The sequence below is a fragment of the Mesoplodon densirostris genome, chromosome 4 (genome assembly GCF_025265405.1).
Source record: "Mesoplodon densirostris isolate mMesDen1 chromosome 4, mMesDen1 primary haplotype, whole genome shotgun sequence".
NCBI classification, from domain to species: Eukaryota; Metazoa; Chordata; class Mammalia; order Artiodactyla; family Ziphiidae; genus Mesoplodon; species Mesoplodon densirostris.
In genome coordinates this window covers 93775797-93799801 of record NC_082664.1, presented here as the reverse complement: position 1 = coordinate 93799801, position 24005 = coordinate 93775797, and the positions used below count along the sequence as shown (strand labels likewise).

The window sequence follows — 24005 nt, the reverse complement described above, 5'->3', positions numbered from 1 at the left end:
TTCCAACATGCTCTGCAGAAATGCAGGCTGCTAGAGCAGCTGGGATGGTGGGGGGCACCCCCGTCCTGTGAGGAATCCCTGCTTCAGGATCTCCGTTTTCTTTTTTCTCAGTATTTGTAAAGTCAGTGCTTTAGATCGGAGGGTGTGTCTGGAACTCCAGGAAAGCATTGAAAGTACTATTTGTTCTTGAAAATGTTACAGTTAATCTCTTGGTCGAGCCTGAGGGGAAGAAAAGATCTTTGTGAAGAAAGGCAACAAAACGCAAGCATGTATGTGTCTTCCCTGACTAGGGTTTCAGATTTGCTAACACTGAGAACAGCAAAAAAAGGAGAGTTTTGAGATGTTATTTTAAAGCAGTGGTTCTTAACCTGGGAAGTGTGGATTCCCAAGAGGCCCACAGATGGTTTTCCAGGGATGGTGCTGAGGGGCGGGTGGGTAGGGGTGGGATGGGCCCTCTAAAACTGAATAGAAACATTTGTACAAATAGGCCTTTTATTGAAGAGAGACCTATGATTCTCCTTAGAGTCTCAAGTAAAAAAAAGTAATAACTACTTTATTTTTGGTAGCTCTTTTTCTCTATTATGGCAAAAGACACATAAAATAAAATTTACCATCTTAATTACCACTTTAAAGTATTGGGTTGGCCAAAAAGTTCGTTTGGGTTTTTCTGTAACATCTTACAAAAACCTGAACGAACTTTTTGGCCAGCCCACTATATAGTTCAGGGGCATTAAATACGTTCACATTGCTGTGCAACCATCACCACTGTCCATCCCCATAATTCTTTTCATCTTGTGAAACTGAAACTCTGTACCTATTAAACAGTAACTCCCCATTCTCCCCCAGACCCTGGCAACCATCATTCTACTTTCTATGATCTTTGACCTACTCTAAGTACCTTATGTAAGTAGAATCATGCAGTATCTGTCTTTTTGTGACTGGTTTATTTCACTTTGCATAATGTCCTCAAGATTCATTATGTTGTAGCACATTGCAGAATTTCCTTCCTTTTTAAGGCTGAATAATATTCCATTGTATGTATATACCACATTTTGCTTATCCATTCACCCATTGAGGACACTTGGGTTCCTTCCATGCTTTGGCTATTGTGAATATTTTATTTATTTATTTGTTTGCTTGTTTTTCTTATTTTTTTTGGCTGTGTCAGATCTTAGTTGCAGCACACAGGATCTTTTGTTGAGGCATGCAGGACCTTTTCATTATGGCATGTGATCTCTTTGTTGCGGCGCTCGGGTTTCTCTCTAGTTGTGGTGTGCGGGTTTTCTCTCCCTAGCTGTGGTGTGCGGGCTCCAGGGTGCGTGAGCTCAGTAGTTGTGGCACATGGGGTCCAGAGCGTGTGGGCTCTGTAGTTTGCTGCACGTGAGCTCTCTCATTGAGGCATGTGAGCTCGATAGTTGCGGTGCTCGGACTTAGCTGCCCCATGGCATGTGGGATCTTGACCGGGGATCGAACCTGTGTCTCCTGCATTGGAAGGCAGATTCTTTACCACTGGACCACCAGGGAAGCCCCTAGCTATTGTGAATAATGCTTCTGTGAATGTGAGTGTACAGTATAACAACTTTTTAAAAGCAAGTTCATAAGCACAAGTTTCCCCTTTTCTCTTTTGAGTTGTATATTAAGAGACTTTCTGAATCTGTGAAGCTTCTGGTGCCTCAACTTACTTTAAAATTCTGAGTGAGTTTGCCTTGCACACATGTGTGTTCTTCCCCTGAGGGCATGTGGCTGGGCTCTGGAAGTTCTTCTCGTCCCTAAGGAGATAACAGCCGATGTATAGAAAGCAAAGGGCTGGGGCATCCTCATGGGCCTTCTCAAGAGCTGACCCCTACCACTTTGCCTTATTCCCTTGGCAGGTTACTCCAGCCACAATGCAGAAGGATTGGCCAAAAAGGAGCCCCTTTCTGTGTTGGGGAGTGAGCAAGGGAGGGACCAATATGTTTCTCCTCCCTAGTCCCCAAAGTCTGGGACTCCCTCCTTTTCATGCACTTGGCATTATGGTCCCTCTCTGGGTGAGTGTGGATTTTGAAGTCAGACTTGGATTTGCATTCTGTGTCTCCCACTATCCGCTGCATTATTTGGAGGCAGTTATTAAAATTCTTTGAACTTTAGTTTCTTCATTTGTAAAATGGGGATAAAATACCTACCTTGAAATGACATTATTAACACTAAATGAGAAGACGTACATAAGGTGATGAGTGCTGAGCCTGACCATATAAATAGGAGCAGCTTCTTCATTAAAACCCAGGCTCTCGGCTACAAATCTAAAGGTAGGGATTTCTAATGTGAAAGCATTGCTAAATCTGGTCAAGGGTTTTTTTGTTTGTGAAACTTTGTGGAGTGGAAACTGGCAAATCTACCAAATGAACTGAAAAGATAAATCTGGACTTAGTGGCTATAAAGACGGAGGCGTTAAAGGCTAAGCAGGGATGGGAGCAGAGAGAGAAATGAAGATCTGTTATTATCTATAACATGAGCATTGTCCCATCTCTGCAATTGTTGGCAAAAGAGAGGCAGGCTGTGTCACTCTGTCGGGACATCCTTGACGTGCCCTCACATGTCCACAGTACGTGAGCAAAACTCCTGCTGAGGAACTAACTTTGCATTCTTTTGAATATTTTAAAAGATTTTTTATGCAATCAACTGCACAATGAAGGAAAACATAACACTGTTTACATCTAAACATCAATAGAATCAAAAACAGGAAACAGCAAATCACACACAGAAGACACCTAAACCAAGTCACTGTTTATATGCTCTTTCTATGTCACTCTTTATACAGAATTAATTTTATATAGCTGCTATCAGTGTGTATATGCCATTCCAAGTTCTACTTTTCCCCACTAATTTGTATAGATTCCTCCATATTTCTATAGTTCTCATACTTAACATTTCAAGTGGCAGTATTTATATTGATTTGTTTTATATCTATATCACAAGCTTTGGGGTTGGTTTTTTACTCTAAAATAAATGTTTCTTTTACAGAACTACTCAATGCTATTTCCATACAAATTCCTCCTCCCTTGTCAAAAGCTCTGATAAATATTATGACATTTGTCATCTTTTATGAACTTTATCTCTAGAAAGATTGTATTAATACTAGTCAAGGCCACCAGCAATGGATAAATATACCTGAAGTGGAATTATTCCCATTTCCCCCAATACTGGCTTTGTAATTTTCTTTTTTGTGAATGTAATAAGAGTGGAGCAAGTATCTTATAGTTCCTTTAATTTTTAATTCTAAAAGTATAATGAATGTCAACATTTTCTTGTTTCTTAAAACTGAACTATTTCTAACTCCGTTTGTGTGAATTACCTAATCCAGGAATTGGCAAACGACAGCCCTTGGGCTAAATATGGCCAGTTGCCTGCTTTTAGAAATAAAGTTACTGGAACACAGCTCTGCTCATCTGTTTACATGTTGTCTACTGCTGCTGTTGAGCTACAGTGGCAGAGTTCAGTAGTTGCAACAGAGCAAAGTCTAAAATATTTACTATCTGGCTCTTTACAGAAAAAGTTTTCAGACTCTAATCCCATCTCTTAGCTCTTACTCACTCTTGTTCTACCACACTTTATGCTCCTGCAATATCAATGTCAAAGTACTGTAGTTCCCCACATGTTGTGATAATTTATGTTTTAGTGTCTTTACACATGCTCTTCCCTCTGTCTGGAATTTCCCAACTCCACTCTGCCAGGAAGGTTCAGCCTTCCAAACCCTCCTTGAGGGGTGCTCATCCTATAAAGCATTCCCTTAAATTCAAATTCATAACTTTACTTTTTGTTAGAAGATATTGACAGTTGGAATGAGAATCAAGAAAACAGTGCCTGGAAAAGCAGTTTATAAAACTATAGGTGCTATATAAAAGTAACAACTTCTAATAATAACTATTATTATACTTGGCAGCATCAGTGCCTGCCTTTGTTTCTACTTTTATTTCAAACCATTTACAGGGAGCTTTTTGGACCAAAGCACCCCTTTTGGCTCTCATGGAGTAAAGGATCTAAGAACACCTTTCCCATAATCTCTCTTTGTTAAATACCAACAACATATTTGGGTACCTGGACTAGTTATTTTGGCAACACCAGAGGCCAATTCGGATCAATTAGATGTGTCATCAATTATTGACTAAACATTAAGATGACTCAAAACATCAATCAACCAACCAAACCAAAAAGACCAACTCTCTGAGTTGTCCTGTTTGACTCCACAGAACAAGTTTGGAATCCTAGAGAAGCAATAAACATAAAATTCTGAGAAGATATGCTAAGGCAAAAAGCCTTTCTATCCATTGGTTGCGGGTAATTATGTTGAGAACATAGCTCTGCACTACTATGTATATAGACCTACCTATCTATCTATATTTATTTATATATCTTTATATCTATCTATCTATAATGTATATATTATTGTTAATGGGTCTGCATTCCTCTCTCTGTATCTCCCTTCCTTTGGGAATCAAAAACATCTCATAGAAAATATTTTCATGAAATCTAATATATATAAAAACTGTATATTGGGTGTGTGTGTGTATGTGTGTTTGTGTGTGTGTGTGAATACAGTGTACTAATTTAAACGATGATGTCCAGTGGATCCGGAAGGAGTTTAGAGATTTCCATTTGCTTTGTGAAAAGTTTGATATGTGTGTTGAAAGCCATGAAGCGAAGGTTCAGATTACGCCACGTGAAAGCTTGGGTGGTTCTGAATGCTGAGTTCCAGAGACAAAAGCTCTTAGTTATAACTGCATTTCTGGAGAGGAGGGCGCCAGTTCGTTCACCACTTCCATTAAGGAACAACTACTTCTTTTAGCGGTGCTTTTCTCTCAGGAAGTGCAATATATAGTAAGGGCAGAAAAATAAGCAAAGGAGGAAATCTGTTATTGATTTTCTTTTCTTCTGTGAAATTACATGAAAGCTCAATGGCTTGGAGCAGTAACTTAGTCAATAAGGCTCCATTTGAGACCACCTTGAAGTTCAGTTCTCTCTCAATCCTTTTAAACTTCCTCTAGTGTTGGATTCTTTTGTATTTAATTATCTTTGGTGCTGAGATACTATGAAGCTTTTTTATTCATCACACCACAGAGGATTTTGCTAAAGGTAAAACTGTAAAGTATTCCCAGACAGTAAAATTCCATCAGTCCTTTTTGGTTAGAAATCAACAGCACTGAAAACCAATCCTTAAAAACCAAGGAAAAAAGACGAAGAAGGTGAATAGTAGGGCTCCTTACTGTAAAGCAATTTTTCAATATTAGGGTTTTGCTGGATTTTCTTGGGTTTGAGCTGCAGAGAGACTAAGCTCAGTGTTTTCTCCAGTGGGAGTGGGGAAGGTCATTTATGTCAGACTCACCATTATGTGAGTGTAGTTTTGGTCATAATACTTGCTAATGTTTATTGAACATTTACTGTGTGCTTGATAGTATGCTGAGTCTTTATATGGTTTCTGTTCTGTAGGGAAGCAATAAGTCGCCTGTGTGAAGCTGTCCCTGGGGCAAATGGAGCCATTAAAAAGCGAAAGGTAAATATTGGTGTGGTTTTTTTGTTTTAGTTTCCCTAACTATGGGAAAGATAGTATCAAAATAGTTGTTAGTTCATTCCACCACATGACCCAAGGTCCAGAATGGCCTTGATTATTTGGCATGCTATCTGAGATGCACTCAAAGTTGTTCTTGTCCCTCAAATTTTTCTGACTTGCCAGACACTGTCTGAAATGGTGATGCCTGAGGGTCAGAGTGGAGAAAGCACCTGGGTCTTTTCAAGTCAGAAAATCTGGTTGCAGAGCTAGGTATTTACTTACCTTTGAGCATGGTATCTCATCTCTCCAAAACTCCATTCTTTTTCCTGTAAAGTTAAGCTGTTGAACCAGATGACCAATTTTGGTACCTTCCAATTTCAATATTTTTTATAATGTATGTATTCTGCATTTTAACATTTTAGACTTTTAGGACTCCATGTCCTATTTTCGGATGGAAACAAGAGTGCTGGTAGAGGTAAGGGTAATAAATGGGTAGAAGGAGCTTTTCATGTTGAAAGAAATCATGAGATTTGATGTTAGACTTGGATTTAAATCCTGTCTCTGCCACCTACCAACTGTGTGATCTTGATCAAGTCATTTCACCTTTCGAATCCTTGGTTTCCTCATTTGTAAAGTAGGAGAAAATAGCCCTTAGTTTATAGAATTATGTAAGAATTAAATGAAGTGATGTGTAAGTGTCTTGCTTATATTAGGCTTTCAACGCTAATGGTAGTTAGTATTATCCCTAGAATACTTAGTTGCTTTGAAAAGTCCAAAGGGGAGGTGCAATGGCTCTTAAGATAACTATATGAATTATAGAATTATAGACTGTTTAAGAGGGGAGGAATTTTTAGAGATCTCCAAGTTGAACCCTCTCACTTTGCCAGCTGCTAAACTGTGGCTCAGAGAAGAGACTTGCCTTGAGTCACTAGGAAGATCAAGGTCAGCGCCAGCTGTAGAAGCCAGGTTTTCAGAGTCCCGGCTTACTGCTCTATTTCCATACCACCTTGCCTAATTTTTTATCATTACTCATTATTTTGCATAGGGCTGAACCCACTGTCACCCAGAGTGACTCAGATGAGCCACATGATCTGGGAAGGTCTGATGAATGGCTCTTGAATTCTAGTAGAACTCCCATTACTAGTTTCTCTGACAGAACCAATGGTCTGTCTGTAGACTCTAGCCTCCTCCTGCCTCTCATAACCTCTGTGAATAGGAGGTTCCGACAAACAGGCTTATTCACTTATGACTTTCTCATTTCAGGAGTAGTGGGAGTCCACACTCCACAACAAAATAAAACAAAAGCAAACCAGGCTATCATCTTTCCAGAAAGTACACATGTAAAGAAGTTAAAAAAAAAAAAGAAATTTTTGAGCTAATTTCTTTTGATAGCTAGCATTTTTATTGAGTACTTAATACATGCCAGGGACTCTTCCATGCACTTCATATTTTTTATATTCTTTTTCCTCCCAATTTGAAAAATTGTGGTAAAATACACATAACATAAAATCTACCATTGGAACCATTTCTAAGGGTGTAGTTCAGGGATATTAAGTACATTCATATTGTTGTTCAATCACCACCCCCATCTATCCCCATAACTCTTTTTTTTTAGGAAATAAAGTCATTTATTTGAAGAACAGAATATACTTAGAATTGTTTGCTTCTATAAAGCCCATTTCCCCCAAGCCTTAACTTTGAAATTTCATATTAAGCAATGAAGTTATTTTACACAATCTAGTTAAATAATTTATTAGGAATAGTCCCATAACTCTTTTTTTTATCTTGTAAAACAGAAAGTTTATACTCATTAAAAAACAACTTCCCATCCCCCCCCTCCAGCCCCTGGCAACCACCATTCTACTTTCTGTCTCTATGATTTTGACTACTCTAAGTATCTCATATAAGTGGAATCATACAGTATTTGTCTTATTGTGACTGGCTTATTTCACATTACTTCACATAATGTCCTCAAGTTTCATCCATGCTGTAGCACATGTCAAAATTTCCTTCCTTACTAAGACTGAATAAATATTTCATTGTATGTATATATCACATTTTGCTTTCCATTTATCTGTTGATGGACACTTGGGTTACTTCCATGTTTTAACTATTGTAAATAATGCTGCTATGAACATGGATGTACAAATATCTCTTCAAGTCCTTGACTTTCAGTTCTTTTGGGTATATAACAAAAAGTAGAAATTGCTGGATCATATGGTAATTCTATTTTTAATTTTTTGAGGAGCTGCTATACTGTTTTCCAGAGCTGTTGTACCATTGTACATTCCTACAAATAGTGTACAAGGGTTTCAGTTTCTCCACACCCTTGCTAACACTTGTTATTTTTCCTTCCTTCCTTCCTTCCTTCCTTCCTTCCTCCCTCCCTCCCTCCCTTCCTTCCTTTTGACTAGTTATAGGTCTACACAGATTTTCTATTTCTTCATGATTTAGTCTTGGTAGCTTTTATGTTTCTAGGAATTTGTCCATTTCATCTAGGTGATCCAGTGTGTTGACATACAATTGTTCATAGTATTCTCATAATCCTTTTACTTCTGTTGAATTGGTAGTAATGACCCCACTCTCATTTCTCATCTTACTAATTTGAGTCTTCCCTCTTTTTTTCTTAGTTTATCTAGCTAAAGGTTTGTCAATTTTGTTGATCTTTTTGAAGAACCAACTTGTGGTTTCATTTTTAACATTAAAAAAACATAAATATTCATTCTGTAACAAAATCAATAACTTACAGAGTGTCGTTATGTTATTTTTAAAGCCTCCATCTAAGTTCCTATCAACAGTTCTTGGCAAAAGTAATCTTCAGTTTTCGGGAATGAATATAAAACTGACCATCTCAACATGCAGCCTCACATTGATGAATCTTGACAACCAACAGGTAAGATCATGAATGTCACTTATCGTTTAACATATCATCTATTTTTCTAGAACAGTCTGGGCATAATGAAGAGAATAAAGTTTCAGACAGTGTGCCTAGAACTTAATAAGACATGAGGGAAAAAAATCTGCCAAGGATTTATGTGTAGCAGTAATTAGGACAACAGTATTACTAACCCATCACTGGGGCATTTAACTGCCTACATACTTGCCCCTACCTATCGGCTTTGTAATAAGAACTAAGGTGCAAAGAACATATTAAGTACCATTTGGAATATACTTGAGTCAGTCATTTATTCCTCTCCGCTACCCCTCTCCAAAGGGAAAGCAATTCCATCATCAGAACTAACAGACTGTGTGTTGGACTGGGGATGCACATGAAGGACAAGGGGAAGGGTGATGTTAGGGTCAATGTTCTATATAACCAAAATTTAAGCAGAAAACATTTTCTTCCAACCCTTAAGACTGAAAAGCCTTCTCAAATGTTATTGTGTAAACAACTTTTTCATCTTTGATGATTTATGATGCTATGGTGTGCCTGAGTTCTCACTGTAAACATTATTTCTCAAAGAACAGCATTGCTGAAGCAAATATAAAAGATATACAGGCATTGGCCTAAATATGTACTTTAAACTAGGACACTCTTTTTGGACTTATTTTTTATCTTTTAAACTAAATTCCTTATATCAGGTTATTTATGTATGTTAGACTCTAATTTTTCTTTGTCTAATATGTAGTGATTTGAGGTTCTTAGTATTTACATTTTTACTGTGTGGAGTGCTATTGATCAGGGACTCACGCAAGGTGTTTTTTTTTTTTTACATCTTTATTGGAGTATAATTGCTTTACAATGGTGTGTTAGTTTCTGCTTTATAACAAAGTGAATCAGTTATACATATACATATGCTCCCATATCTCCTCCCTCTTGCATCTCCCTCCCTCCCACCCTCCCTATCCCACCCCTCTAGGTGGTCACAAAGCACCGAGCTGACTCCCTGTGCTATGCGGCTGCTTCCCACTAGCTATCTATTTTACGTTTGGTAGTGTATATATGACCATGGCACTCTCTCACTTTGTCACAGCTTACCCTTCCCCCTCCCCATATCCTCAAGTCCATTCTCTAGTAGGTCTGTGTCTTTATTCCGTCTTACCCCTAGGTTCTTCATGACATTTTTTTTTTCTTAGATTCCATATGTATATGTTAGCATACGGTATTTGTCTTTCTCTTTCTGACTTACTTCACTCTGTATGACAGACTCTAGGTCTATCCACCTCACTACAAATAGCTCAATTTCGTTTCTTTTTATGGCTGAGTAATATTCCATTGACTACATGTGCCACATCTTCTTTATCCATTCATCCGATGACGGACACTTAGGTTGTTTCCATCTCCTGGCTATTGTTTAACGTGAACTTGTCAGTGATAAAACAGTAAGAGGCTTTGAGGTCACATGTAGGTTGAAAGCCTGGCTTTGCCACTAACAAGCAAGGTGTTACCCTACCACTCAATTTTCATCATTAGTGAAATGAGGATTATAGTCTTAAACATAAAGTTTCTGAGAAGATGGACTTAGCAACAGTATGTGTCTTATAGGGTTATTTAGAGGATTAAGTAAGATCATGTAAATCACTGGATGTAAATCACTCAGCACAGTGCCCACTGCATGGTGCATTTTTCCTTGAGGCCTTTTCATATACTCAGTACTTAGCAGGGAAAGCATATTGTAATATGTAAAATTATAAAATTGTCAGTAACATATAAGTACAGTTATAAACATTTTGATTTCCATTTTTTACCAAAAATTCACTTGCAGTTTTTTTTTTTAATTTTTCTTGGAGTATAGTTGATTTACAATGTTGTGTTAGTTTCTGCTGTATAGCAAAGTGAATCAGTTAGGCATATACATATAGCCACTCTTTTTTAGATTCTATTCCCATATAGGTCATATACAGAGTATTGAGAAGAGTGCTATATTATTTATTTATTTATTCATTCATTCATTTATTTATTTTTGGCTGCGTTGGGTCTTCGTTGCTGCATGCAGGCTTTCTCTAGTTGCGGCGAGCGGGGCTACTCTTCCTTGCAGTGTGTGGGCTTCTCATTGTGGTGGCTTCTCTTGTTGCAGAGCACGGGCTCTAGCAACATGGGCTCATAGTTCTGGCTCACGGGCTTAGTTGCTCCGTGACATGTGGGATCTTCCCTGACCAGGGCTCCAACCCATGTCCCCTGCATTGGCAGGTGGATTCTTAACCACTGTGCCACCAGGGAAGCCCCCCTGTTCTATATAGTAGGTCCTTATTAGTTATCTATTTTATATATAGTAGTGTGTATATGTCAATCCCAATCTCCCAGTTTATCCCTCCCCCACCCTGCTTCCCCCCACTCCTGGTAACCATGTTTGTTTTCTACATCTGTGACTCTGTTTCACTTGTGGTTTTGAGGTTTGCTTTATTTTCTAAATTCAAAAGCAGAATAAAATACATTGCTTACACAGTAGTATAAAACACCATAGAGGAAAATGTTTAATATGAAACAATTTTAAATAGATTCCTGTCTGGTTGAATCAAGATTGGTTATCCAAGAGAGGTGATACCACTGATATCTGACAGCAGAACATATGGGGCTGTACTTGGAAGATGCAGCCAATCTGGGTGGAAGGTGAAACATTAATTGTCCTTCGGATGCTTTGCCCTCAAGACATTTGTGGATGTAAAATTTATTTTTAGTTTTCACCCATGTGGATGGTACCAGGGATGCTCAATTCTTTTAGTTATAGGATTTCATTGAGTATAGGAACCCTTGAATTATCTGAGTTTTGTAGAGGAGGAAGAGTAGGCAAAGTGAGGGCCATCACGATGACAGCTGTGCAGAATCGAATGAGCATTTTTAAAAATGGCTCTTTCCATGGCTGACTGAAGTGAATGGGGAATTTAGGAAGAAGAGGGTTGTGGTGTGTGTGGTGGAGGGCACGTTATTCTCAAAATCTCTTTCCCCTCTGCTACCCTTTTCCAGGCCACTGCAATTAGAGCTTGTATTGCCACACGTCCATAGTCTTTCAGGCGAATAAAAGGAGGGACAGTGGGCATGGGTGGCTCCCACGACCAGTAGTTACAGCAAAGAGCTGCTTTGGGGAGTGGCTCACATCTTTTCTGCACTGGTGGCATCGAAGGGGCTGTGTTCAGCCCACCGCTGGAGTGGGGACCAAAGTTAGGATCTCATTGATATTAGACCCAGGGGCTGATTTTTAAAAATAACTTTGAACTATTCTGCAGACCTGGGGAGAATGGCCACGGGGGATGGGGTTTGGGGTGTAAAAAAGATGTACCACGCTGGATGCTTAAACTCAAGAAGCTTTATGCGTTGCTTCAAAAGGACAGCTGAAATGTCGAAGAGATAAAGGCAGCAGAGAAGTGACCGTGTGGATGTAGCATGAGAAAATGATTTATCAATTAAATTTTCCTTAAAGAAAACTAGCCTCTGAAGTTCTAAGATAAATACAAATATCCTCCTCCCACCCTTAACTTCAAAGATATACTTTGGACTGAAAACATAACAGCTTCAAGTTTATAGATACATTCATAGATGATAGAGCATTTATGGGTCAGATGGTTCACATTTATCTTCAGTCACTGAGAACATCAAGAATGTAACCATTCACTCCCAGAAAATGTCTCACAGAACCTCAGAGGCAGAAAATAAGATATTAAACACGCAAACATGCAATGCATGCAATTTTTAAAACTTACCATATTTGGGGATGGGAAAATATATTTTGCAAAAGCAAGTTATAGGGGTTTTTATATAGTCCTTGTTTTTAAAATTCAAGCAACAGGGCTTCCCTAGTGGCGCAGTGGTTGAGAGTCCACCTGCCGATGCAGGGGACACAGATTCGTGCCCCGGTCTGGGAAGATCAGGCCCGTGAGCCATGGCCGCTGAGCCTGTGCGTCTGGAGCCTGTGCTCCGCAACGAGAGAGGCCACAACAGTGAGATGCCCGCGTACCGCAAAAAAAAAAAAAAAAAAAAAAAAAAAAAAAAAAAAAATTCAAGCAACAGACTTCCTTGACATACTTTAATAAGGCATTAAGCAAAAATGTCAGTCTGAGTAGCTCCTACTCCCACTATTTCTCTACTTGTTTCTACACTCCTATCATCGACTCTAACAGCTACTGAAATTGGGAAGGGTACTAAAGAGATAAGGTAAAACGGGCAGAAAATGGAGACATCCTTCAGTCTCCAAGAGGAGAGGCAATTCAAACACCTACAGAGGCCAGGCAGGTAATGCAAACTGTCCAGGTTCATGAACACACAATGGTGCGAGCACAGTGATGAGTGCTACTTGGTCTCCATGTTGGGGAGACAACACTGGGGAACATTGCAAACAGAATACTTTCCCCGTGTAAAGGCCAATCAGATGCTTCCGATGGGATTATAGGTCAAGGGCTGCCAGGTCTTCCACTTTTGGGGAAAAAAAAAAAGAAGATGGAAATCTGGGAGTTTTGCTGCTCTCTCTGGATTATGAGATGTTGGTCTTTAATTAAGAAATTAAAATTATAAGCATGAGCCAAACAAAATAGAGGCGTTCTTGAGATGAGCCAATGTGGGACATCTGATCTAAGCAAACATTTAAAGTAACTATGGATAGACCTAGAAAGCTCTCCACAAATCACACTACACACTCATAAGTTTAAGTTCACTCTCCCCATTCCACATCCCCATCTTCTCCCCCCATCAAAGAGTCAGGATTAGAACGTCCCCAGAACTCCTTTCTTTAGTTTATCTGTTTATATAGATGTGTGTATATCTTCATTTAATCCTCACAATTTATAAGGTTCATCCAATTATCCTTATTTTCAGTTCAGGATCCTGAGGCAGAGATTAATCTACTCAGTTACAGAGGTATAAGCAGTGGAGCCCAGATTTGAATCAGGTAGGCTGGTTCCAGTCTGTGATTAACTGTAACATTTTAAAATGTTACCATTTTCTACATTTAGTAAATATTAACAAGTATTAATTTCAGTGGTCTCTCAGGTTACTCCCTAGTTTTTTTTTTTTTTTTTTTTTTGCGGTATGCGGGCCTCTCACTGTTGTGGCCTCTCCCGCTGCGGAGCGCAGGCTCCGGACGCGCAGGCTCAGCGGCCATGGCTCACGGGCCCAGCCGCTCCGCGGCATGCGGGATCTTCCCGGACCGGGGCACGAACCCGTGTCCCCTGCATCGGCAGGCGGACTCTCAACCACTGCGCCACCAGGGAAGCCCGTCAGTCCTATATTTTACAGAAAAGAACCCCCCTCCCTAAAAGACAGGATGACTGTAACATAAATAAGGCTCCAAATTGTCCTGCTGTATTGGATGTGTCCTTTACTGTCATAATGGAGCAAAAACATCTGGTACCTTTTTACTGATCCTAAGACCTGTTGGTATATTCAGTTTTACTGGGCACAGCCTCCTAATTCTTATTCACATAGAACATCAGCATCTTAAGAACCACAGTAACATCCTTATTGATTTGGCAGTTTTTCCCAGGTTGGCAAATTCTCTTATAGGAATTTACTAAGTTTAATTTCCACCAATTAATTTGTAATCTGGTATTTGAAGCTGGAGCACGTTCCCTTATAGTCATTAAGTTTAAATCATAAGGTGATTGCAATCATACAATAAACCAGTATAACACAATAAAAAGTAGTATTAGAGAAAGTATGTATACAATACCATTAGCCAAACAAACAAAATACACAGAACAAGAAATTTTTATTATCCCCAATGCTGGTGCATAACCAATAACAAGCTTAATTAGAGGAGGAGACAGAGGGAAACTTCAGATACCGAGGTGGATTTCTGGGCAGGTTTAAAACCTTTAAGGGTTGTTCATGAAGTCTTTTTTGGGTGTAGGGCTTTCCTTTTACTGGACAATTTTCACTTAACAGTTCTTACATTATGAAGTTCAACCAGAGTCTTTTGCCTGTAAAAAATGAAAAACAGAGAGCAAGTAAAACAGAATATTTCTCTAGTATATACGGATGTTAGAAATAGTTTGTTTTCTTTGTACTTTCACATACACATTAATGTGTAAATTTGAAACTTATTAAGGACATCTTAATTTTTGACTTTTAAAAATGTTCAAGACAATGAACTTTCTTGAATTAAAAATTACAGTAGCTTTTAAAATGATCAAGATACACGTACAAACAAAATTTCAGATGCTCTTGGAAACACATTTTAAGATATAGCACACATGATACATATTTCTTTTGGGGTTTGACTATCCTTTCAGGATACTGAAGAATACTCGATTTATTTTACACTAAAAATTTAGCTTTTGATAACCACGGCTTGGATAGATCACAAAATGGAACCTGACAGTTTTCTCAATATGCTTTCAGTCCAAATAACTCAAAAACATCTCATGTCCTAAGCTGGATAAATTAGTTACTTTTTCTCATATAATTAATATCAGTGGGCTCTTGTACTGGCAGTCTGTCTTGTTCATGATTTACTCTTGCAAAGCCATCCCTTACAGTAACATATATTTTCCTCAATGCAAGGAAATTAATCTGGACCAATAACAAAGTCAAAGCCATAAATGTTTCAGGACATTCTTGAAAACAGGTTTCAACAGTATTAAGATCCTTTTTCTTTAACAATTTTCTTCCTTTTTCATAACTGTGCAGTCACTATTCTACCAAAAAAAAAAATTTTTTTTTTTGAAGACCAAGTTTTTCATTGGCACGGAACTATTTGGAATGAACCCAAGTGACAGTGGAATGCCAGGTCTCTCCTCAAGTAGTTTCCTCCTCTCTTCACAGCGTTTAACTACTCTCTATCAATAATCTCATCGCAGCCGAGCTCTTCGGTCAGACGATTGACAACCATGAGTGAAAAAAGCTCTTCGATAAAAGCCAACTGATCAAACGGGGTCTTCTCATAATGCATCTGAAACCCGCCATCCAGAGCTGCTTCTCTTGCTCTGGAGTTTCTCAAAAACATCTTGTTGGCTTCTTCAAGGGCCGCTGATACTCTGTAGCCTGCACCACTCAGCTGCTCCTCTTCCGGATAGTCGTAGTCGTCCTCCCAGTCATCGAATTCCTCGCCCTCGTCCTCGCTCTCGAAATCAGGGCCCGCGATCTGGCCTGGCTGCTCCCCAGGGCCGGGCCGGCTAGCGAGGCCTCGCTGCCCCAGCGGCTCCGCCATTGGCTGGGCGGCCTCCTCCTCCATCGGGCCTTCCTCCTCCAGCTGTGGCTGGGCCCCGGCGCGGGAGGGGTTCAGGGATGGCTCCCGGCTCCCGCCGCCTACCTCCATCTGCGGAAGGTCACTCTCGCCAGGCATCACATCCATCTGCAGGTCATTGCTTTCCTCATAGAGCTCGGACAGCTCGTTCATTTCAGACATTGTGCAAGCAGCTCAACCTCCCCGCAAGGCGTTTTCGGCCAGATCGGAGCTACGCGGCCGTGCAGTTGTGCGCTTGCGCAAGCACCGTGCGCTTGCGTGACCTTGTGCGTGTGCGCGACCCCCAGACACCGCCTACCCCTCGGAGCGCTGTTTGGGGGCCGGCAGCTCGCAGTTCCGCCCCGGGAATGTTCCCGGGGCTCGCTAGCTGGCTCTCCGTGCGTACGAACTTCAGACCTAGATGGTGTACGTGCAAGAGCATTGCTTGGCCTCTGACTTACCTAACCGTTCTGCTGCTTATAATGCGATAAGATTGAAAACACATGGCTTCTGTAAGACCCCTTACTCCTCCTCCCTCATCGCCCCCCTCCTTTCTCTCCCTCTTTCTGCTCCTACTCTTTCCCCCATCCCCAGGCAGTCGCGTCTGTTCCACGGTTTTATCTGTCTTTTATCTGTGCGCTAATGACCGCTGAATCCGCACTTCCAAACCACACGAAGTTCTCAACCACAGCTCACCATATTTAGAATTTATCCATTCATCTCTCCTATTTTTCTCATTTAAAAAAGTTAAATTCACAAATAAGCATATTATCGGTGTTCTTTAAAAAACCAGACAAGAAATACACAGTCCCATTGCATTTCGCAGGAGATAAATGTACACTGTTACCAGTTTCGTGTGTATTCTTTAAACCCTTTTTCTTTGCGTTTACATGAATCTTTATGTCCTCGTGGAAAAAAATCTTATTTTTTTACATGTCTTATATAATTGTCTTCAACTGACAAAATAAGCAAACAAACAAAAAAAACCCTCAGCATTGTCTTGAAGATTTACCTGTTAGTATACATAGACATATATTTTTTCATAGTATTCTATTTGTATAGCTATACTGTAGTTGACCTAACTATGCACAAATAACTTTATTTTTTGATATTATAATCTATGGGTAATTGAACATCCACATGTGCCAGTATTTCTCTAGAATAAAAACCTAGAAGTGCACAGGTGGAATTGTGGGGTGTGCATACTTTAGTTTTTAGTGAATGTCAAATTGCTCTCAAATTTGCTGTACAAATTTAAGCTCCAGCCAGCGGTGTCTGAGAATATCCACACCGTTACCAGACATGATTTTGTTGAACTTCAGCAATTTTATCAATTTAATGCCGTCTTGTTTTATTTTTTATAGCCTTAATTTATTGGAGATTATCTTTCAATATGTTTATCGAACATTTCTATCAATATTACCTCTGAAAATTAAATGGTCTTATTTTGGGTTTATTTCTTTTTCTTATTGATATAGGAATTTCTTATAAACTCTGTATATGAATACTTTGTTTCACATGTTACAAATATATTCTCCCTCTTGTTTCTTGTTTTGGGGTTCTTATACAAAAGTTTAGAAATGGGTTTTCATGCAATCAAATCGAAGGGTTTCTTTCCTGTCTTTTTCTTTCTATTAAGATGGATTTACCTACCTCAGAAATCATAAGCATAATCTTTTATCTGTCTTCTAATGTTTGTATAGATCTTTTATGGATCAAACATTTAGTTATAAATAGCATGAGGACAGGATTTATTTATATATTTTTTCATATATGTAGCTTATTCAGCCACCTCTGCTAATTTAATCAATCTGTGCTTTTGTCTGCTATTTGGTGCCACATCTATCATAGACTAAAAGACCACAAAAGTGTCAATCTGTTTTTAGACTTTGTAGTCTAATGAATTTCTGTAGTTTTATAATATGTCTTAATAATAAGGAAAATTGTCTCTTTGTTCTTTTTTTTTTTTTTTTGCGGTATGCGGGCCTCCCACTGCCGCGGCCTCCCCCGCTGCGGAGCACAGGCTCCGGACGCGCAGGCTCCGGACGCGCAGGCTCAGCGGCCATGGCTCACGGGCCCAGCCGCTCCGCGGCATATGGGATCCTCCCAGACCGGGGCACGAACCCGTAACCCCTGCATCGGCAGGCGGACTCCCAACCACTGGCGCCACCAGGGAGGCCCTGTCTCTTTGTTCTTTAAAAAAATTGCTTTAGCTCTTATTGCACATTTATTCTTCCAATGTGAATTTTAGAAGTAGTTTGAAAAGTTCCCTGAATGGCATTGGTGGAATTTTTATTGGAATTGCATGGAATTTATAGATTAATTTGGGGGAGAATTGACATCTTTATGGTATTGTCTTCTCATCCATAAAGGTGATATATCTCTTTCTACTTGTTCAGGTCTTATTTGTACCCTTCAATGAAGTTTTCCAAAAAGTCTTATGTGATTCTTATTAGTTTTATACTTAGGTTCTCTTGTAAAATGTACCTTCCCCCTCTCCCCCATACAGTGTCAAATTGGCTATTGCTGATACATGGGAATGACGTTGAAATCTGTATATTGATTTTGTTTTTAGTAATCATTTTAAACTGAAACATAAATATAGAAAACATAAATATAGAGTAGTGCACAAGTCATAAGTGTATAGCTTGATTATCACAAAATGAACATGTTTGTATAACCACTACCCAGATCAAGGAACACCATTTGCAAGATCCTAGAAAACCACTTGCTTTCTCTTCCTTTGCACCAAAAGTCACCACTCTCCTGACCGCAAACAGAATAAAATACTTTTGCCTGCTTTTGAACTTGATATAAATTCAACTGTGCAGTATACAATCTTTGTGACAGGCTTCTTTTTGCCCAAGGAATATATTGTTGCTATGTAGTAGCCCCTTGTTTGAATACCACAATGATCATTATTGGGATTGTTTCCAATTTGGGGCTATTGTGAACAGGGCAGTGATTATCCTTATTGAGAAGATCTTTTGGTGTACGTATTTATACAATTCTTTTGGATATACATCTAAGAGTAGGATTTCCTGATCATCATGTATAAGCAGCTTCAGTAGATTCTGTTAAGCAAATCTGAAGACAGGATTAGCCAATTGGTGCATTGTTGTTTTAATGAACCCTTGAAACAGTATGACAAATATATCTCTGCAAGTTAGTCATTACACTGTGGTTTCCAAATAAGCAAGCCTAGAATCTCAAGTAAAAGAGACAATCTTCTTGGCTAACTAACACAATTCACTTGGATAGTCTTACTTCATATTGAAAGTCTTAATATTAGTGCCTTAGTAAGAATACTTTTGGTGGCAGATGACTGAAACTCAGTTCAAACTAACTTATATAAAATTAAATAAATAAAATAGAAAAAAATACATAAAAACATAAAGGGAGGGGGGAATGTATTGGTTGAACTGATGAAACACACATTACCCCCTGACGTTTTACTGTTTTTAACTCTCAGCTCTGACTTTTCTCCAGAGTGAAAGTTTCATTTTCCAGCAGGCTTTCCCCACATGGCAGCAAAAGATGGCTCCTAGAAGCTTTGGGCTTATACTAAGGTCTTAAGTGGCAGGGAAAGATGCATTCTATTATTCACCTCAGTTCCTCCCCAAAGATGTTGATTGACTTTGCTGTATCCAGTGGGATGGTGTTTTCTGATTGGCTAGGCCTGGATCATGTATCCAGATGCAAGGAGAGGGGTAATGAGATGGGCGTATCAAACCCACCTGAACCTCATGGTCTAAGTGAGATTATTATAGAAAGTGGGTGGAGTGGTTTCCCAAGGCATGCCGAGCAGCCAAAAGCAAAACAAGCAAATGTATGTACATTACTGTTAGATGGTATGTAACTAGGTATAATTAGTTTATAGCATTATACATGTTTAATTTGTTTATGTTTTCCAGATTATTGCAAATCATCATATGCAGTCTATTTCATTTGCTTCTGGAGGGGATCCGGTAAGTATGAATTCATAAAACTTCTTTTTATAAGAGTTAAAAGAACTTCCATGTAAAGCATATTAGCCACTACCTGTCGTTTCCAAATATCTTATTACTGTTTGTGAATAGCCACATATAGCAGGTAATCAAAAATTTGGTTTTGACAGAATATTTCCTGTCACTGATTTTTTTTTAAGTATTTGGATTAGTAGATGAATTTATAATACTCCATTGTGTTATTATCTGAGAAGCTTCTTGTAGATAATATCCAGTTCATAAAAAACAAGCATGTCATACGTGTTTTGCCAGTCCTCCCTCAGAATTCCTTTCAACGCAGAGTTTCAGGCAGATCCTACTAATCAACTGGATTTGGTATACGTGGGGAAGCATATTTGCCATTCTGGCCGTCAACCAAGGCAACTAAATCTAATCCGAAATGAGCAACTAGGTTTGCAGAAACTCATGGAGGGAACGCTGAGCTGGGGAGAGAAAACTTGCAGTTCCTCCCTACCAAGAGGCCCTGTGATGCTCGTTTCCCATGAATTGTGCAGGACTGAGTCAGTGCTGTCCCTCCAAGCCTTCTTTGCAGAGTGGAGGGTCATTCCCTGACCTCCAACTGCATCAACTGTGGACCAGAGCAAAAGGAGAGGGTCATTGAAGCTAGGAATCCTGTGACTGACCAAGAAACAAATCTGTTTAAATGGAGGGAGGAGGAGGAGGATTTTGCTCCTCTGTGACATTGTGACATTTTTCTTGTACCTTGAAATATAGAGTTGACCCTTGAACAATGCAGGGATTACGGGCCCCAATCTTCCACCAAGTCAAAAATCTTCGTATGACTTACTGTGGGCCCTCCATATCCCCAGGTCCTCTATATCCACCCTCCATCCGGCCTTGTAATCTGGCTTCAACAACGACTCCAAGGATGTGTTTGGTAGCAGAGAGGGTTGACTACCAGTCTGAAAAGGCCCACATTGTCTGTTACTTCTCTTCCTAACCCATTATAACTCAACCATCCATGAAGGAACTCGAATACTTTCCTTAAGCAATTTAAAGTAATGAGTTCTATAAGAGTAGTGTGAAAAATAATTGTTGCTGTTTGCCCTAAATTTTCCTTTTCAAGTTTCAATGGTTGCTGTCATTTTAGAATTGGTATGAAAATCTTTATCTTACCCTAGGCATGCCCTGCATGGTGTCTACCATAGTTCTCCAGAATCCTTGTTCTTTTTAGACTGTCTTTATGTGCCTTCAGTTCTTTATTTCTTTTGACCAACCAAAGCACTGCCCCTACAAAGACAAACAGTAAAGAATTGTAGCCACTGTGGGAAAGTTTGTACCTACTGAATTGAGTGGCACCCTTGTGCTCTCTGCAGCTGGAGAGAAAGCCTGCTGGTTTTAAATAGAAAACTGGAGTGACCAGAAGCCTTGGCATTAGAGGTCCCCCGAGTGAAGTTCTACCCTCAGGTCAGGGAGGCAGAATGGTGGAGTGCCAGGCTCTGCAGTCGAGTAGACTTGACTTATTTAGACTCGAAGCTTCAGGGTCCTCATCTGTAAAATGGGGAATGATCACCCTCGCCTCAAGTGCTGTGAGAATTAAGTGGAATGGTGCATGTAAGCTGCTAGCACAGTGCCTGGCACAGAGTGATAACTGTCACCACTGTTGCTAACACATGTCTGTATTTTCTTAGGACACTCACTGAGATAATGTACATACAGCTTCACATCAGATAACGGTCCAAGGGGTAGGCAACCAGAAGTCTCCGTGGCCCAATGTAGTACCCATTCTTTCTACCATTGTCCCTCCAAAGTTTCAAAAATACTGGGTGTTTCTCTCACCTCTCCACCTTGCTCACCCTCACTTTTACTCTCGTCTCATAAACAGTTTACTTGTCTTCCTTCTTTCAGCCCTGAAGGCAGTTCTTGGTAATTGTTCTGTGTCTGTATATGCTTTCTTCATCTCAAGAATGCATTATGAGTATGTCAAAATTGAATATATTTCTTACATTTCCCCCCACTATTTGTGCTTTGCTTTTAACATCCTTTAAATTCTCCCAGATATTTACAGTTATAGAATTTTAGGACTGTGAGAATGTTGGAGACTCTTTTGAAGATGAGGAAACTGAGGTCTGGAGAGGCCCCATGAGCTCTTTCCCATCAACTAATATAGCAGACAACATTGCTAGCATCATACCACCTCTCCAACTTTAAAATGAGCAGCCAGGCCCTTGGCAATTGTGGCTTTGCTTCTAAATTACATAATGTAAAGCTCATAGATATGACCTTATTTATTTATAAGATATTTCAAATCTTTTGTCTTTTTGCATAAGAGAGATTTACTTAGGTGTGTGTTATTTTTTAAAATAACTGAAGGCAAGTTATGCTGGCCCTGAGATCCATTTCCTGTATGATTCATTGTGGGTTATTAAGTGATTGTCCTTGAGGGTATTACAAACATGGGCTTTTATTTCCTGCCAGTTGACTGCATCTTTCCTCTAGAGAGTCGTGCTTCTAATCTGCAAATGGCATTGTGTGTATTTTTTTTCCTGAGAACTGAGATAACAAAAAGCATCTTTAATTATTAAAATCTGATTCATCGGCATACTGTTTTCAATAAAAGTCAGAATTACCAAGTAGCTTTTTGTTTATTTGTTTTTCCAAAGCCAGCAACATATCTCTTTTTTTTAACGTAAGTTTAAATGGTGCTATTATATCTTTCTTTTAAAGTTTTTTATTTTTATACAATTTTTAAAGGTAAAGTCCATTTACAGTTACTACAAAATATTGGCTCTGTTCCCCATGTTTTACCATACATCCTTGAGCCTACCCAGTAGTTTGTACCTCTCACTCCCCGACCCCTGTATTGCCCACCTGCCCCTCCTCCACTGGTAACCACTAGTTTGCAGCACATCTCTTTTTGAACTCCTTAGGTTTTTCATGGGTTCTCTTTTTCAAAAATGATCTCTCCTTTCTATATATTGATCAAATAAGTGCCTTGTATTTTCGCCCTCTTATTCCGTAAGTTGCACTGCACACAAGCAAGCTAACAACCATAAAACCCATGTCTCTTTAATCAACTTATTTTCTGATGTATGTGGTATCTGTTTGGACAACAGGGAAATCATGGTGCCACATCCTAGTCTGTGACACCTTTGTGACTGCGTAACCCCTGGTATTTCAACTTTCAACACAGGAGAGTTATAGTCCCTAACCATTTTTTTGTGAATGTTTGTCCTAACATATTCCCCACCTGCATTCTCTTTTGTTCTTAGTGACATGGTCTGCCTCTAAATTTTTAATCTTCAGATTCTCTCCCCAAGGGGCAGAGAATGTGGACTCCACAGTTGCTAAATATATAGTGTATATTTGTTTATGTTCCCTCCTAGGATGGCTTTCCTTTGCTCTTTAAGCAGAAACCTTAGTATCGGTCCTTGCCTGAGTATCATATCCTAAATGTACTCTTATCATTCAACAGTAACAATCCATTCATTTTAAATGCAATCATTTTCCCTTTTTTATAGGATACTACAGACTATGTTGCCTACGTAGCTAAAGATCCAGTTAATCAACGAGGTATGGAAAGCAACTAATAGATTTTCTTAAGAGCTGGTATATACCAACTTTAAAAAGAAACAAGCAATTATTTTCGATATGCAAAGTGATGAGAATCACTAGAATGCTATACTGGGGTCTAGAAATATTAAATGCCTCTGAGTTTGAAATAAATAGCCCTGCTAGCAGAGCAAAGTAGAAAAAATATATAGGTGGGATTTAAATCCCACCAGTCATTTGAGTCATTTACATCCCATAAACCAAAAGGCTTATCATCTATTTGTATAAGCGAAAGAGAAGCTGTTCTGGTTATAATAGACGGGGCTGGTTGCCACATCCCCAGTGGACAAATGAGTTACCCTTAAGACTGAAACCAGTAACGTCATTGGCCTGCAGTGGCCTTGGCACGTGTGTGTGTGTGTGTATGTGTGTGTGTGTTTATATGCATTGAGCCTGTGCACTTGCTGTTCAGGAGCCTGGCATGTCACTCTGTCTGGCTTTTTCTCATCTTTTGGATCTCAGTGTAAATGTCTCTTCTTCAGAGAGACCTTCTTTGACTGATACACTACCATCTCCAGTAGTATATGCCACCCTGCTGTGTCATAATACTTTATTTCTCTTCTGTTGACAGTTATCCCACATTTTTGTTATTTTATTTACTCACTTGTTTATGTGTTTAGTGTCTTTCCTTTCTACTGAAAGCTCCTGGAGGGCAGGAACCTGTTTATCTGATTCACCGTTGTTTCCCAAGCACTCATCACAATGCCTTGCACATAGGTGATGTTCCATGACTATTTTTGTTGAATGACTGAGTGAATGGAAGAGTGAGTCGATTAGTTGTCTTATCCCAGGATTTAGCAAGGTTACCTAAGAAACTCTCCTTCCAGC

General features: G+C 39.4%; 2 protein-coding genes across 2 annotated transcripts in view; one reads left to right on the top strand and one right to left on the bottom strand.

Moving 5' to 3' along the window:
• Positions 1-24005, top strand: part of SHC4 (SHC adaptor protein 4) — a 126941-nt gene that overhangs the window by 58108 nt on the left and 44828 nt on the right. Inside the window, exons 3-6 of the mRNA XM_060096798.1 lie at positions 5464-5527; positions 8298-8417; positions 19533-19586; positions 23087-23138. Of these exons, the coding sequence (XP_059952781.1) occupies positions 5464-5527; positions 8298-8417; positions 19533-19586; positions 23087-23138 (290 nt within the window). The remainder of the gene's footprint in view (positions 1-5463; positions 5528-8297; positions 8418-19532; positions 19587-23086; positions 23139-24005) is intronic.
• Positions 14145-15880, bottom strand: EID1 (EP300 interacting inhibitor of differentiation 1). Its single transcript, XM_060096799.1, has one exon. The coding sequence runs from the start codon at positions 15799-15801 to the stop codon at positions 15226-15228; it is 576 nt and encodes a 191-aa protein (XP_059952782.1). The 5' UTR covers positions 15802-15880; the 3' UTR covers positions 14145-15225.

Bases quoted from the DNA above. Each gene is read 5' to 3' on its own strand.
- EID1 (XM_060096799.1), bottom strand. From the start codon at position 15,801: ATGTCTGAAATGAACGAGCTGTCCGAGCTCTATGAGGAAAGCAATGAC.